General features: G+C 36.7%; 1 protein-coding gene across 1 annotated transcript; it reads left to right on the top strand.

Annotated features, from left to right (window-relative positions):
* Positions 1-559: 559 nt before the first annotated feature.
* LOC109090585 (vacuolar protein sorting-associated protein 37B-like) lies at positions 560-17086 on the top strand. The gene is made up of 4 exons (XM_042723974.1): positions 560-775; positions 7503-7674; positions 14262-14344; positions 14472-17086. The coding sequence occupies exons 1-4, from the start codon at positions 671-673 to the stop codon at positions 14979-14981; spliced, it is 870 nt and encodes a 289-aa protein (XP_042579908.1). The 5' UTR covers positions 560-670; the 3' UTR covers positions 14982-17086.
* The last annotated feature ends 385 nt before the right edge of the window (positions 17087-17471 follow it).

The raw sequence follows: 17471 nt of genomic DNA, 5'->3' as shown, positions 1-17471 counted from the left end.
TTCATATATAAATATTTTAAACAGTACAAACACCATTAAACTTAATTATGGAAATAAAATGAATTAATGGACAAATAATTGTTTCATTCTTTAAATGTCCCATATACTACTAATACAGTTAATAGTGTGTAGTTTATAGTATTCATTAATATTTAGATTTTTGTTATGTACTTTTGTCATTGTTTATTATTTTGCTTTTTTATACTATATAATAAATAATTTATTAAATAAAATAATACACTTTTTATTTATATTAATTAATTTATATTTATTTTTTATTTAATTTTTATTTCATCTGTATTATTTTGTTTCAGATTTATTTTAATTAAAACAACTTTTAATAGTTTTAGTTTAGTAAACAATAACAACACTTAAGCTTGCAATTTTTTTTATAAAAAATATAAAACTTTATTAAAAAAAAATAAGTATGTTATCACTTTTATGCAGTGTGATGCAGAAATGTATGATTTTCATAATTTGAAAGAACACATAAGAAATGTAATTATCATTTTGGAGAAAGTTCGTGAACATCAAATGAAAAAGCCCTGGTGTGCCGGTTGACGTCAGGCATCTCCTCCTGTCGTCTTCCGGCTGAAAGTAACAGCTTTGCCCGGTCCGACCGCGATCCGCAGACAGAGTTCAAAGTGTGAACGACATTGCTGTGCCAGACATGGCTGGCTTTGAGAACAAGTTGAGTTCTTATACCTTAACTCAGTTAAACGAACTGCTCGAAGATGACGAAAAACTCAACAAATTTATCGACGACTCGGAAGAGGTAAGTTTATTTTTCTCGTGAAGAGCGTCGCGAAGTTACCGTGGCGGGTTGATGTGTATTTGAAACAGCACCATTTTATACAGAGGTAGGCCGTGTTTATTTTTATTCTTTAAAACGGTTTGTTTTACCTTTACAATGGTCATTGCATTGTATTGGGAACTGTTTAAATTTAAACGTTTCTGCGCGCGACTTCAGTTAAGTTTGTTTTTGACGTCGCGGAATATGACTAACGTAAGTGTAATGATGTCATTAGTTAAACAACATATTTTCAGTTGAGACAAAAAGTGGCCTTGTCACGGAAGCAGAAACTGGTCAACCGACCGTATAAAATAATACCCATGACTTGGGAATATGCATTTCCCCTATAGAATCTGTTTTGTTTGTATCTCACCCATCAGTGATGCAAGTCATTGTGATCCTCTTTTGTAGAAACTACGTTACTCACGTTGAACTTGTGTATTTTCTATTTTTATAAGTAATGTTTTTTTTTTTTTTTTTTTGTAGAGGTTCACTTTTTTGTTACTTTTATGAAAACATGTGTTCTGTCGTGTTGGATGAAACCTTGGAGATCAGGGCATGAGCCTTTTTATACTAATCTTTATGCCAAGCACTAGTAATGCTTACAGGAAAATTTTATTGATTGTTTCCATTATACATTTTTAATTTAAAAGAAACTATTGTATATTTTTTAAAACAATAACACAATAGTATTTCAGTATCGTAGTGTATATAAAAAAAAAAATATATATATATATATATATATATATATATATATATATATATATATATATATATATATAACAGACCTTTGACAGGTGATTAAAGGCCATTTGATTTTTAATCAAAGTTTCATATGAATTATAATTGCTGATGCATAGCCGTAAATGTATTCAGATCTCATGAGACAGCAAACTGAGCTTTGCCAATGCACACAATATCAGTACCGCTCAGTTGTGCTAGCGTATCGTCAAATAGATAGTATTCTGGGCATGTTCACAGTTCTGAGTTGATTTGACCTCCAAATTCATGGAAAGATGTCAACCTTATATCAGTATGTGTCATGAGAGCATGTTTAATCTGGCAGCACTCTAAAAGTAGTTTTTTACCAGGGCAAAGTTATTCATATGGATTTTTTTTTTAACTGCTTATCTGTTTAAATAATCATGTTTCTCAGACATATGCATTCTTAAAACTTGGCTTTCACTGAAATTGGTGACTGAAAGAAATGGGTTTTTGTGGCATGGGGCTCCAGAAGCCATATATAGTAACATTTCATATGTAGACTGTAATTATCTGCCACATAAAAACAATAGTTGCGGACTTGCACCCTGGTCTACATGTGTTTTAGAAGGCGATGTGCATATTGTATGATGAATAGACCTATCCTTAGTCAGATTTGGAGAGAACTAGCCTTATATAATCATGATGAGCAATGATTTGCATTTCTCAAGCAAGGGTTGGTGCATTACCAGGAGAATTGGTTTCATTTATTGTCTGTCAACGTCTAGTTGATGTGATATGATTTCAGCTCTCTGTGTTAGACAATGACTTGTATATTTTTAGTGCTTGATTGGATATTTATTTTATTTTTGAGCCAATGTGATATATAGGACATCCCGGAACAGACTATGTAAAGAGCAAATGATTTCTGACCTGCCAGCTGATTTAGGCAGGTATTTGAGAAACGTGAAATCTCTCACCTCTTCCTGTTATGCACTGACACATGATTTCTAAACTGAAACTGCAGAAGTGTACCTATTAAAAAGGGAGGAGTCCGGACAGTGTTAAATGTTCCTCATCATGGCAGTCACAGGGTTGTGAGTCACTAGGGGTGGCATGTTGCAATGTATTGTTTTTTTTTTTTTTTTTTTTTGAGTTTCTTGGAAATGGGATGTGCTTTCTTACGACGATTTCTGTGATGTGTTTCACTGCGTTGTGTACAGCTGGAATCCTTTACCATTGTTTATTAATAATTCCTTTTTTTGGGCTGTAAAGTTGTGCCTCTGTTGTAGCAGTTAAGTACATTGTCATCATCCAGAACAAGGATAGGATTAAGGTGGGGTGACCTATTTATCAAAGGCTAGCTGATTCAAATCAATTTGTGCTGAACTAATTTTAAGCCTCTTAACTGATTCTCAATGATGAATCTCTTTTTTATGTGTAACGAAGACCAGCGGTGATTTTCAGATAAACAAGTATGTTAACGTAGCATGTTTCTAAAATATATGCAAACATATTATAGTATTTTTATGCTTTAGTAGAGTCAAAATCTTACATACAGCACCTTTAACACCTTTGGGATGAATTGAACTGTGAACCAGATCATCCCATCGCCCACTATCGGTGCCTGACTTCACTCCTCTCTTGTGTCTGAGTGGGAGAAAATCCCTCCAACTTTGTTTTAACATCTACTGGAACATCTACCAGCGAGTGGGAGTTTTTACAGCAGCAAAGGGAGGACCAACTCCCTATTAATGCTTGTAGTTTTAAATTTAGATGATTACATATGAGTGTGGTGTTTACATTTCTGCCTCTTTTTGGTTTTGTGGTGTTTTTGGATGCATGCTCTTAACTTTTGTAATTATATAAGGTACAAGACCAGAAATTCTTGATGGTCATTTACAAAACCTTGTTACTTTGACATTTGAAAAGCTTAGATATGGGCCCCACAAACATCTATGCTGCCCTTTAGTAATTATGAAAGTAATGTACATGGGTTATAGACTTAACCTTCTCTTTCCACTGCCCTGATACCATGTTGTTTACACTTAGAAATGTACCTGACAGTTCACTCTGTCACCTGGAGCTGCAACATGACGCTGTGAGAAATGTAAAATACTGTCATGTAAAAACATTTTAGGCTTGTTCACACCAGGACAAATATCGTGCACGATTATCGCTGACGTTTAATGCCTCGTGACTAAACAAAGGGCACCCATGTGAGTGTGCACATTCGCACAAAAAGAGAGGCGTAAAAGCGTCATTAAAAAAATAAAAAATAAACGCCTCTGGCTCTGCGTTAATAACTGGCAGACCAATGAGATTGGCGCTTTTGTTCACGTGCCTGGAGCTGCTGAAGTTACAGTAAAACACGACTTAGTGGTGCTCAAGCACAAAACGGTCTTGCCGAGCACACTTGATACCTAACAACGAAGAGGAAGTAAGTAGACCAAAATGCATCGAGGCAAGATGAATGTAGATCTGCTGGTCTCATTGGTGTCTGAACACAAAGGGCTTTATGACAAACGTGACAGCGACTACAAAAATCTTGATAAGAGGGAGTTGTTATGGAGAGGAATAGAGTGGTGGAGTGTCACTTTGTAGGCAAAAACCCAGAAGCGAGTTAACATTTTAGCACTTCCGGTTCCATCATCCCAGAGTCACTGGGTTTTTTGAATGGGATTTTGGTTAAATCCCTAAAATAAGGTCCGTGGTTCACACAGGCTCAAGATACTTTCGTGTTTTATTCTACGACATAAAACACACCAGTTACAACCCACTTGTGATTTTTTTTTTTTAACTGTTACATTTAAAAAAAAAAAAAGATGTATGCCAACAAGTTGCTAAATGGGACTGAAGACACTGTCAGAGACATATAACGTCATCACGCCGAACAGTTTATCAATTTAAAGTAGGGCTGTGCGATAAATCGAATCGCAATCACGATTTCAGACGTTGTGGTTTTGCTAATCGCAAAGCCTGCGATGTGGACGTGATATCATGTCACTATTTTCCATTTGCGTCAGCACCAAGCCCCACAAACCCCCTCAATCAAAATCAATCCCGAACCTGAAACAACCGATAAGATCAGTGCTTCCCAAACCTGTCCTGGAGGACCCCCTGCGCTGCACATTTTGATGTCTCCATAATCAGACACACCCAATTTAGTTCTTGCAATCTCTACTAATGAGCTAATGAGTAGAATCAGGTGTTACATAAGGTTGACATACAAAAAGTGCAGGACAGTGGGGCCTCCAGGACAGGTTTGGGAAGCACTGTTCCAGAGCATATGCATGACTGCCTTGAGTGGCAGTCTTACTAACCAAAAGAGTGAGCGCACCTCCGCTCTCCCCAATCAGCACTGCTCTAGCGAACTGCGGAAACGCCCACCCTTAAAAAAAAAAAAACCCAAACCAATCAGAAAGTGGGAGAGAGAATGTGTGTGATTACAGGGTCAGATTGATAGTTAGGCAAATTAATACTAAAGAAAAACTTATGTAATTTGAGATTAATTCTGCTTCGAAATGACAGACACCAGACAAAAAAGGTAATGTTAATTTCCCCAACAGATTCTAATTGGAAAGAAGTTTATAATGAATGTTCGCTATTCCCAAATCAGAAGAGCGCACACACAGCTTGTGTCTCTGAATGCTTCTCATATCGCTTCTCTCTGCCATGTCTCACGGAGGAGCCGTTTAACGTTACACTTGCCGCACACACGCAGCTGCCTAGTAATGCTCGTTTATAGTCGCGTGCAGCTCCGTACACAAGTCTCCACGAGTGCATCTGGCAATATGGACGAGGCTTGATGCATACGTGCAACCTGTGTCAACTCGCACAAGGCTCTGCGTTTAAAACGTGTAAATTCAGTCTAACTGCTTTGCTAATTTCACTTGGATGAAATGAAACATTCAGCACATTTTCCACTTGTTCTTATAATCCCAAATACTTAAAAATTAATAAAGCAACCTATGCAACCGATGTAATACTTTAATAATTGACTGAAGTAATACAGTTCTTTATTAACACAAAATAAACTAATCTTTCCTGTGAAATTAAGTAATAAAGTCAATTCTGTAAAAGTAGTAATACCATAATAATATTCCCTGCTGAAAAAACAATAGAACCCCTCCCAAAACACAATAGAAAATTGTATGGATTTAAGGGTTATAATGGGAATTATATTGGCTTTAACATAAAATTCTATACTGGTATTTGCTGTATTCTATTGGGGATGTAATCTTGCAGATGGGAAACAATAGAACAAAAGTAATTCCTATTGGAATAATGCCCAAAACACACTACAAAAATGAATTTTGTAATTGTTTTAATGGAAACTATAAGAATTTTTGTGATGGTTTGTATTGTTTTTTTTCAGCAGGGTAACGATACCCATACTGTGCTGCACACTATTGACAATATTAAGCTGAAGCTTGACTATGCAAAATTAAAATCGCAAATCAAATCGCAATCACAATATCTTTAAAAAAAATCGCAATTAGATATTTTCTCCAAATCGCACAGCCCTAATTTACAGTATTTTCCATTCGTAATATTATTTGTAATACAATTAATTGTTTCCCACATTTTATATTGTTGGTCGACAATGTTTTTTGTTTTGCCCTGAAATGCAACACAATTCTTCGAATGGAAGATGCTCTTTTTATGGCTTTCCTACTGGTGCGGAGACTCTGGTTTCGTAAGGTAAAATCATATTACGATTATTCCATGTAAACACCACATTTACCGGCTTAGTCACAGTGAAAGTGAAACTTTAACGATGCCTAGTGCTTAAAGCCACATTAAGTTTAAATGTTTACGGCCAGATGAAGCTGTTAGAAAGCATATAAGGATTTCCTAGAAGCGAAAATAACATTTTTGTGTACCCACCCTAACAAAGCTGAAATGTGGTACTTTATTCACTAAAATAAGTTTAATCATACCATATCCAAAAACTTGCTCACTCTGCTGTTATTTAATAGATTAAATGCACTAGATTTTATTGAATAGAGCTTATAATCCTATATGCTTTTTGTCAAGGGAACCAGTGTCATGCTAACAGCCGATCCGCCTACAAATTGACATCATAGTTTCCCCAATCTGTTGCAGATCAAATAGGATTCGATGTGTACTGGGGTATTTATGAATTTGCACGTTCACTCCGCTCACTGCCAGTGAAATTGCTTGGGTATGAACACAAAAGATGTGTCGAAAAACGTCGGTGATAAGCACGCGTGATAATCATCCCAGTGTGTACGAGGCTTTACTCTTGTTACAGATATTACAGTGACTCTGCAACTTTTCTTTTTCTTTCACGTTCATCATAACTGCATTTATTTGATAAAAAAATACAGTGAAATGAGAAATATTTTGAAATAGTATTAATATTATCTAATATATATCTATATATAGTATTAATATTATCTAATAAATATCTATATATATCTAATATCTGTTAGATTTTTAAGTGTAATTTATTCCTGTGATTTTAAAGTGTCACATGATCGTCCAGAAATTATTCTAATATACTGATTTGGTGCTCAAGAATTTTTTATTTATTTTTATTATTATATTATGTTGAAAACTTTGCTTAGTATGGTTTTAGAAACTAAGATAGTATTAATTTTTTTCTCAAGATTCTTTGATGAATACAAAAACCAAAAAACAAAAGCATAAATATTAAAAAAAAAAACAATGTAACAACTTGACAACAATGTTGAAACTTTTTATATTTTTGTAGAAGCAGTGATCATTTTTTTCAGGATACTTTGATGAATAGAATGTTCGAAAGAACAGCATGTATTTGAAATATATATTTTTGTAACAATGTAAAAGTCTTTACTGTAACTTTTATCAATGTAATATGTCCTTGCCGAACAAAGGTATTAAATTCTAAAAAAAAAAAAAAAAAATCCACAGATCCAAAACTTTTTAATGGTAATCTATGTTGAAATGTGTATATATACTCACTGTTTATTGAGTTAACATGTTCCTTGTGTTTTCTTAGATTAAAGGACTACAGCAGAATAAGGAGATGACCCTGGCTAGTAACCGTCTTCTGGCTGAGCAGAACCTTAAACTGCAGCCCAGACTTGACCTCCAAAAGAATGAACTGACTGGTCGGTACCGGAGCCTCCAGGAGCTGTTTGAGGCCTATCAGCTGCGAAAGTCCACTCTAGGTAAAATACTGGGAGTAAAATGTAACATGTAGCCTTTCTGTGTAGCATATGTCTCTTACAATTACAAACTCATTTTGTATATTGAGGTTATGTCCTTTATTGACCTGGAACTATTTCTACAATATGTAATTTTGAAAAGCTGCAGTGAAAATGTAAATGTGTGAAGCGTCCCACTAGGTGTTTATGTTGCTGTGGCATGTGAACATATGAACTTGGTCATCTTTTCCAGCTATAAGATTACCCCCTGAAGGGCCTGTTTTTCAGGTTTTACTTGTAATTTTCACAAATTTGTAGACTTTGTGCACTACTGTATGCACCACTTCCCCCTATATGTCTTTTCCTCATGGAAACAGAGGGCAGAACTAAATGGTAGCAGATGACTGTCACAGCTGAGAAGGATCTGTGACTTTAAAGAGAACAGGGAATGGTATTCAGTGTCCCTCCGTGCCCCTCTGCACTGTGTGTGTGCTGATATCATCAATAAAATGCTGTCACTGATTACTCTTTGTGACGTGGCGGTTGCCTGGAAGCTGAGTCCAAACAGCGGACTAACAGACGTTTCATTTTACCATCTGTACACTCCATGTCATCTGGCTTAGGATTTGACTTATGGTGTATATTAGAACTAAAGTACAAGTTGGAAACATTGACATTTCCCACTCTCTCTGAGCTGGATCTAGTATTGGATTTGTGGTGTAGAACAGGACTGGGTTATAAATTAATGATTTATTGTGTATTGTGTTTAAAATGTGATTTAAATGTATACATTTTTTTCTTTAAATGCGCTTTTGTGCCATTTTAAATTTTGTGAAGTGTCATTAGATTAGTTTTGCAGTACACTTCTGTTCAAGTGTGGCATCAGTAAATTTTTTTATTACTTTTATTCAGAAAGGATGTATAATATTGATCAAAAATATTTTTTTAATTGTTTTTTTTTTCATTTGTAATATTTAACGATATTACTGTATTTTGATCATTTAAATTCAGCATTGGTAAACATAAAATACTTTTTTTAAAAACATTTAAAAATATATTATTAGTGCATAACGTTCGAAAGATAGCATATATTTCATGTGTTAAGAAGTTTCAGTAAAATATTGCTAATAAAGTAAATATTGCTGTTTTTTAATATTTATCGTTCTATTGAAACATACATGGAAATAATTCAAAAACATTCTTTCTTAAATTATAATTCATGTATGCAGTTAAAGGGGTCATATGATGCTGCTAAAAAGAACATTATTTTGTGTATTGGGTGTAATGAAATGTTTATGTGGTTTAAGGTTAAAAAAAACACATTATTTTTCAAATACTGTACATTATTGTTTCTCCTCTATGCCCCGCCTTCTGAAACGAGTCGATTTTCACAAGGCTCATCTCTCTGAAAGCGAGGTGTGCTGTGATTGGCCAGCTATCCAGCATGTTGTGATTGGCCGAATACCTCAAGCGTGAGATGGAAATGTTACGCATCTTAACATATTGTGAAGCCTTTTTCAGCCGGAACGACGAGACAAAAACATAAAACCCATTATAAATGTGATATAAACAAGATTTCTAGTCGTGTCTTCTTTTGGAAGGCAAAAACAAAGTAGTTTCACTTTCTCAACGAAACAGCGTCACACACCTTAAGTGAGCGAAGGCCGGAGGCCTAGAGTAAGCTGCGGTCTAGAGTGAGCCACAGCTGGCTTGAATGAGCAGAGGCAGGCAGCTTGAGAACGGTGTGGCAGGCGGATTCTACAAAGGAGCGTACCTTGGTCTTGCATCCACCACAAGCGGATTGGATTTGAGACTTTAGTCTTTGCAACTTCACAGATCTTCTTTATTCACCAAGAGCTTGTAACACTCCAAAGAGAAAGGAAAATTTGAAATCGCATCATATGATCCCTTTTAAAATCACCCACATTCAATATTTTAAGTATAAAAACATAAATATCAAGATGTGTATGACACATTGTAAAAAGGCTAAATTTTTTTTATTTATATTTAGATAGTAAACAAATAAATTGAAATGTTCCTTTGAATGGGTGGAAATCACACACATTCAGTATTTTTGTGTAAATAAATACGAAGTTAAATATGAAAGTTGATATTGTCAAAAGGCTAAAAAAGATTTATTTAAAAAATAGATAAATATTTTTGTTTACTTAATTACTTATTTAAAATATGTGGATCAGTGTTGCAGTATTATATTTTAGATTGACATAAGATAAGATGTAGGGATGCACCGAAATTATTCAGCCAAATAAGCGAAAAGGCCGAATAATATGTACCAAACAATGACTAACGCGATCCAATCCATGAACTAATGCAGCAAACATGTCAGCAGTGTGAAAGTATTTAGAACTATCAGAGAAAGACGCAGACATCATTACAAGCACGAAGCACCGACAGCGAGAGACTGTTTAGTGCTGCATCACATGTCTCCGATGAGAAGAAGAGGTAACTGATGCTGGTGGTTAGGTTACTGTATGATTATTGAAATTGCGAAATGGCCTCAAACGATTAGTAAATAAACTGCTGAATGTTATATTTTCTAATGCACGCACGAATTGCATGTATTCTGACAGTGCTGCACAAGCTCATGTCGCCAGAGTTCTAAGTCCAAAGCGCGAGAAAAATCTGCGCTGAAACGGTATTACTCGTCAGTTGCTCAGTAACAATATTGTGAATTTTTTTTTTTTTTTTTTTTTAAAGGCATGTCACAATGTGATACGTGCAACAAACATCTTCCCAAATTCGTAATGAGAATCATTTATAAATTTGCATGCTGTTGTCAACAAAAAGAAGCACTGAGGTCTTCCTGTGGGTTTAAGCCAAAATAAAAGCCGAGAAAAAGCAACAACTCCATCAACATTCATAAATGATAGTATTGTAATTTTACTGTTGTTCTGTAAAATATAATAAAAAGTAAGATGACAATAATTACCCTACTACAGCTCTATTAATACATTTATTATAACATTCACACATAGTGTTCAAATTGGGATCTGTAATATATTGTTTTAAAAGAATTCTCTTCTGCTCAGCAAGGCTCCCTTTATTTGTCAAGTAAAAAATACATGCCTGATTCAAGTCTCAAAAATGGCCAAAAAATAAGAGTAAAATCACATTTTGGCTATATAAATAAAACAATGGTGAAAAAAAAAACATAACAGAATACTCCATCATGAAAAAAAAAGAAAAAAAAAACCGTGTTCAGTATTAGGCCTTCGGCCCAGTGTTTGGCTTTGGCCAAGAATTTTCATTTCAATACATCCCTAATAAGATGAGTCTACATGTGAGACTGGCTTTTGTTTACATATATGTCTCACTATTTCACTTCCAGCCCCCCCACCTTGAGGTGTAGATCCTGTTTGTTATTTTTGCATAGAGGAAATAAATATGATGAGCTGTCATTTGTGTAAAGATGCAAAGAAAGATAGTGGCTTTGGTGAATGTAGGTTACCCACTTTCCCAGGCTGGGGTGGTTATTAGTGCTGTGTTCAATACATCAATACGATGATGTATCGTCACAGAGATTTGACGATACGAGTATCGATACAGCTGGCCCAGTATCGATATTGTGGCATATGTGCAGCAGTGAACCGCATTTAATTTGAATACAAGAACAGCGTTTAAAATTGAGTAGAAAAGTGCGAGGTTTCTAAAACAATAATGAATAGAGCATAATATGTAGACTACAACCAGGGTTAATCTGGCCGCAGAGGAACGCGCTTGCTTTCTGAAAACACTGGTTAGCTTGCAGTTTGGCGATCTCCACTTTGATATTCTATTCTCAGAAAAGTGTAACTCGTCATGTTTATTTACGAGAGAGAAAGAGTGAGAGAGAGAGGTTGTGTATGTATGAATTACCACCGTTGTGCCGTGTTTCTCTATTAACAGTGAAACTTTGGCTTTAATTCCTTTAGAAACAATGATGTAACCAGTTCCTTGTTGAGAAAGATAATGTAGCTGTAATGTAGTAATGAGTACATTACAATACAAATTTATTAGATTCAGTACATGATTATTTATGGCCTTAAAACAAGAATATTGTACCTGGTGTGGTGTGCCCAATGTAAGTGTGAAACATGTCATTATTACCCTATATTGTAGCCTGCTGTGGTAGTTATGGGGGCCCTTCATAATGCAGAGGTCAACTGCCTGCTCTGCCAATAGTTAGAAATCGCACTAAAGTATGCAGTGTTGAATAAACAGCTGTTTTACTAAATTCTTCTGAGGTGAAATTTAGTGCAGTTCTGTATATCGTGGCTTCTGTATCATGACATGCATCGTATTGTGACTTTACTAGTGATACACAGCCCTAGTGGTTATCTGTCCCAGATAAGGATTTACTGGATCTGAGCGGCAGTAGCAGCCACAGCAGCAGTGCCAGTGCATCTGGACAGGCTGGCCAGTCAGCCATTCACTTGACCCAGATAAACAAAAGCCCTAGTCTTCAGGCTAAACTGTGTGGTGAGGATCCTGTGGGTACATTAACCCGCTGCCACCCCCATTCCCAAAGCTCAGCCATAACAATGAAGCAGCTCCGTGGGGGTGTTTCAGCATGACGGCCCATTCTGATGCTGCTCTGGAGCTGATCTCGGCAGTAACAGTGTGGCTTTGTGCCCTGAGCAATGTCAGGAACAGGGCTTGGAGAGAGGGAAGGAGTATGCCCACACAAACACGGACACACACATTCAGTATTTTCTCTCTTTGTCTGCTCTGTCACACACTTACATAAAACACAAAGTAAGCCGAGCTGGCTGTAGACCGATAGCAGTCTCATGATCTGCGGGATGTTTGCAATGAAATACAAGCAATGCATTGTGGGATACAGCATTTCAAGCAGTGTGCTTTGTTGTATGATGTTTCTTTAGGCAAATAAAATGGGTCATTTGGGTATTTCGAATGTACCTGGATAATTTGCATATTGTGCCTTTTTGTAATATGGTAGTATGTGCATGTACACCACCAAAATCTGATTGGGAAATGGAAGTCGAGAATGGGCAAAATTGATGAGTCATTCTGCATAAAAACTGTTTTGTTCTGGGCAGAAGTTTTATTTGCTCTGCAATTCACATAGGGTAGTTGAAAAGTAATGAAGTGGGCATTTGTTAACTTGGAAAAACAGATGTCATTCAGGTGGCCACACTTTTCTGTCTCAAAATCAGCCCCAAACGTCACAACCTGTTTCATCCGGAGTTTAATGTGATGTTACTTTATCCCGCATTAATAGCACATTAGTGATTGGGTTAGTGTATTAAACACAAACCTGTATTTAAAAGGCCCTGCCCTTCCTTTCTTTCCTGCTCCATTTCCATCGTTCTCATAAGAGGAACAGTTTTTAGGTCATGTTTACTGTCAGTCTCAGTTTGTTGCTGAAGCATGTAGATCTCTAGTCAATATGATATTGTAATGTTTAAAGCAGTGCAGTGCTGAAAAGAGGCTGGGCTGCATACGATGAATAGAAGTAGATATTGCTGGTTTTGGGCTGATCTGGAGTCAGTTTTAATTAGCAGTATATCAACTGCCTGTTTAAGAACAAGCAATGAGTCAATCATAGCCTGTCATTCAAAACAGAACAGAAAAAAGGCATTGGTATATGACAGTTTACAGTATTTACTTTTATTTGACTAGTGAAGAAACAGCAGAGTCGAGTGTAAACATGGCAAGAGCAGCCTGTTAAGTGGTTGGACGACATTTAGAATTATGGACAGTCTAATACAACAACAACAAAACATAATGACACTTTTGTAAGTTGCCTCTGCCAGGAAAATAAATTTAAATAGATGTAAATCAGCGACGCAAGCTAGCCTGATATGGAATGGCATATGAGGAAAAGTGACCCTTAGGTAATGAATTACAAACCATCAAAAAAGCAGTTTGAGCTGTCCGACAGGTTTAATCAAAGCTTACTTACTCGTATGTATTTATTTATGTATTCCATTATGCAACATTGGTTTGTGATCTCAAATCTCTCTTTGGTCTCAAATTAATTTTCTTCATTGTTTTGAGCTATGTCTGTTAAGTGTAGAACATTGCACATTTCTCTATTGATAATGAATTGCTGTTATGTAAGAAGTTGCGTAATTTAAGCATATTAATACATTAAATAAATTTCTGACGCAAATGTCTGTTGACCTCTGAGAATTTCTGACAGGCGTGTCCAGTTGTACTGTGAAATCTGAAGCCAAGGCTCCTGAACTGATAGGTGAAACACACCCTGTTGTTTCCTTAGCAAATTTACTTAAGGCAAGCACACCAAGTTGGCAGATTTATATTGCTGCCTTTGATGTTGCACAATGGCTAAAAGGTGCCGTTTTCCTTTATCCCTAACATGTTTAATACCTTTTCAGACTAAAACAAGTTTCCTAAATTCCTACATTATCATTTCAATATCAGATTATATATTGTTTACATGTACAGTGGTGCATTTGGCAGACACTTTTATCCAAAGCGACTTGCATTGAATTCTTTGGGAATCAAAACTATGACCTTGGCTTTGCCAGCACCATACTTGAGCTAGGAAGGCAGTATTTTATTGTCACAATTTTTCAAACATCTTAATTATAAAACATTCTGCTTTTCTTTCTGTCCCCTCACAGATGACAGATCTGGAAACACTCCCTTGGACACACTCCTTGCACTCCTACAAGCAGAAGGAGCCAAAATCGAGGAAGAAACTGAGGTACATCCATTACCACAAAGCTTAAACACTATTTGAAGTTACACTAGATATCTGCTGGGGATTGTTCATCATCTGATGGACTCATTAGTCAATGATCATGCTATCATTTCTCTCTTTTTCAAATCAGAACATGGCCGATTCGCTCCTCGATGGCGCGACCCCCCTGGACACATTCATCGATGAGTATCAGAGTAAGAGGAAGCTGGCGCACATGCGGCGGGTCAAGATAGAGAAGCTCGAGGAAATGGTGCTGAAGGGACGCCACATGGCCCCAGCTGCACCTCAGCCCTCTCGCACTCAGGACCTTCCCTCCAGGCCAGCCGCTCTCCATAGAGAGGTCAATGGTTCTCCCATGCAGATGCCCCGGCGGGCTCCTCCTCTTCCCCCTGTTAAAGTCACCCAAACTCCTCCTGCTCAGCCCACTGCAGCTGTCTCCTACCCTCCTACCTCTCCATATGCTGCAGCCTCTCCATTCAATCCCACTTCTCCATACCCCCCTATTCCCCCTAGAGTAGGAAACATGCCACCCATTCTTAACCAGGGATACCCCAGCATGTACATGCAGCAATACGCCCCACCTGTGCCCCAGAGACCCCCTCCACGCATGGCACCCCAGCCAGGCTTCATCATGCAGTGAGCGAGGAACATTACAGTCTATGGAGAAAAAAAAATGAAATGCACACTGGACATTCATTCAAGCCTTTTGTAGGTCCTTCAAGCTGCATGTTATGAAATATTGTATGCCAAGATAGAGTCTTGTCAAGTGTAAAATTAACAAGACTTTTCAGCAATCAAAGGGGCATCTGCAACAGGATCTTCAGTTTGCACTTTAAACTACTTTTGTATTTGATCAGTCATGGCTGGTTATGGAGTCATGCTGTTCCCTTTCTGCCCTTCTCAGTAGCGTTAGATCAAGTAAAAAAGTTCACACGAGCCTCAGGGGCCTCCATACATAATGAAGATATCAAAGTTCAAGAACAGGCGTTCTTTTAGGAAATCTAGACAGATATGAAGAGCTATGAATTTATGTTTTAATTTGAGTCGTCAAGTTCATGCTAATATGTCAGTTCAACCACTTTAATATCTTCTGACATTTCATACCTGAAAAAGCTGCTTTAACAAAACAGTAAAGCCTATGCAAACAGACTGAGACCCAACTGTGCTGAGTTTTTTGGGGGGGAGAAACAAAACCATTTTAGCTCTTCAGGTTTTCTCAGACCTGCAGCCAAAGATGCTATTTGTTTGTTTTTTTTCCAGTGAATCCAGTTTTGTGCTGGTAGCAGAAAAACAGGGAGATTTAATACAAAACTGAGTTAAATGTGGGTGAAGTCATTTGGTAATGATGTGGTGGATGAGATTGGGAGATCAGAGCTACCACTACAATGGAGAGAGCCTTATGTCTCAGATACGAGCAAATTCACGCTGGAAGGAGCTTATTGGCTAGAATTTGGAAGGAGTGTGAGTGAACGGTAGTATGTGTGGGAAATAAATGTGCAAATGAGTTTTTTTAGGCTTAAGTGCGAACATTTATGAAGCATACATGCTTGTACTGTCATTACCATACATACTTAAACTGATTCTGATGTATAATTTACCATTTTAACGTTTGTAACTAACACCATAATCCTCCTTGTTTATTTTTGCCATCTGTTGTGAAGATGTTCATCGGAAATGTGCTTCCTTTCCATAAGCCCCACATTTTAATTGATATTTAATATATTCAAACTAATATAGCCATACTATTTAACCCAGAAATTGAGTGGTAAAATTGGACTTAACTACACCATCAGGTCTGTTACATATCATATCTTGTTTTCTGTCCTTAATATGTAATATAACCTTCATTCATGGCTTTTGTTTCCACCCTGGATCTGTTTTCAATATGTATGTTATGGTCTCTTCGAGTGTTTGCCGCTGAAATAGCCACTTTGTGCCTGTGCTGGGTATTAAGATGAAGACTTGTTCACTGTGGTGAGGTGTGTGTGTGTGTGTTCTTCGTATTCCTCCTTGCCTTCCCGTTCTAAAACCGATTTCTATAACTATTAGAAATCTTTTTTAACATATATGCTGTTTAGTGTTTACACAGGTACATCTTAAGTGCTCTTTACCTATACATCTGTTGTTTATGTTTTACCAGTTAGAGCCATAACTACGTTGCCTCAGATTCAGGAAGTAGACATGATAGAAATGTTGTTTAGATGAAGTCCTATCTTTCATTACTGGTGCTACTACATTCATTTAATGAGCTGAACCAAGATGATGTTAGTATGCAGGCTCTGTTTGAATTAAATCTCTCCGTGTTTGTCTTGGACAAGACTTGGGTTGGGTATCTGCTTCATGTTGATGCTGATGAGCATCAGATCGAGAGGTGGAATTATCTAGGTTCCTCTGGCTGCATTATGTCTGGACATAGGCTAAATACCTTTGAAAACCATAATGTACTATGACAGGATTGCCAACCATCTGGAAAAACCGGCTTCCATCCCTGAAAACTTTTTGTTTGTTTGTTTGTGTGTATAAACATGGTCTTTCTTTATCTTGAAAACAATAATGATCGCTAGGTTTGTAAAAGGTAACTCGGCTGTATGCTTTTCCTGGCAATAAAATAGTGTTTTGTACTTTCCTAATGTAAAATATGCAGACTAAGTGCTAGGTAATGTCTGTTCAAAGTGGTAGACATGGTAAATGGAACTGACATCTCTATTTAAAAATAATAAATTATATCCCATCACTTTTCTGAGAGTTTGACCTTTCCTGTCTTTTATTCAGGAATGAGGCTTATGTTTATTTTAATTGTTGATAAAAATCTTTGAATAAATCTAAAAGGCCCTAACAAAGAGCTTGACTCCCCCTGGTGGATGCAAGTGTGAGTACACAAAGTGATGTTATACTCTCTCAACATTTTGAACATCTGCTGTATTTGACAAAGATGCTTGTATGCTGAGGTCCCCAGTTGAGCAACTTTTTGCACCTCATTTTGCAGTTGAAGCTTTCCATTTTATGAATATATTAATGCTCTTAGGATGGAGGAAAAATAGCAGTAATGTGATTATATTCATGCAGATGTTTGCACACATTGAGAGTTTACAATCAATTAATTAATTATACAACTTATTCAGTAAATGTA

This window comes from Cyprinus carpio, chromosome B5, assembly GCF_018340385.1.
Source record: "Cyprinus carpio isolate SPL01 chromosome B5, ASM1834038v1, whole genome shotgun sequence".
NCBI classification, from domain to species: Eukaryota; Metazoa; Chordata; class Actinopteri; order Cypriniformes; family Cyprinidae; genus Cyprinus; species Cyprinus carpio.
This window is presented reverse-complemented; position numbering and strand designations above follow the sequence as displayed.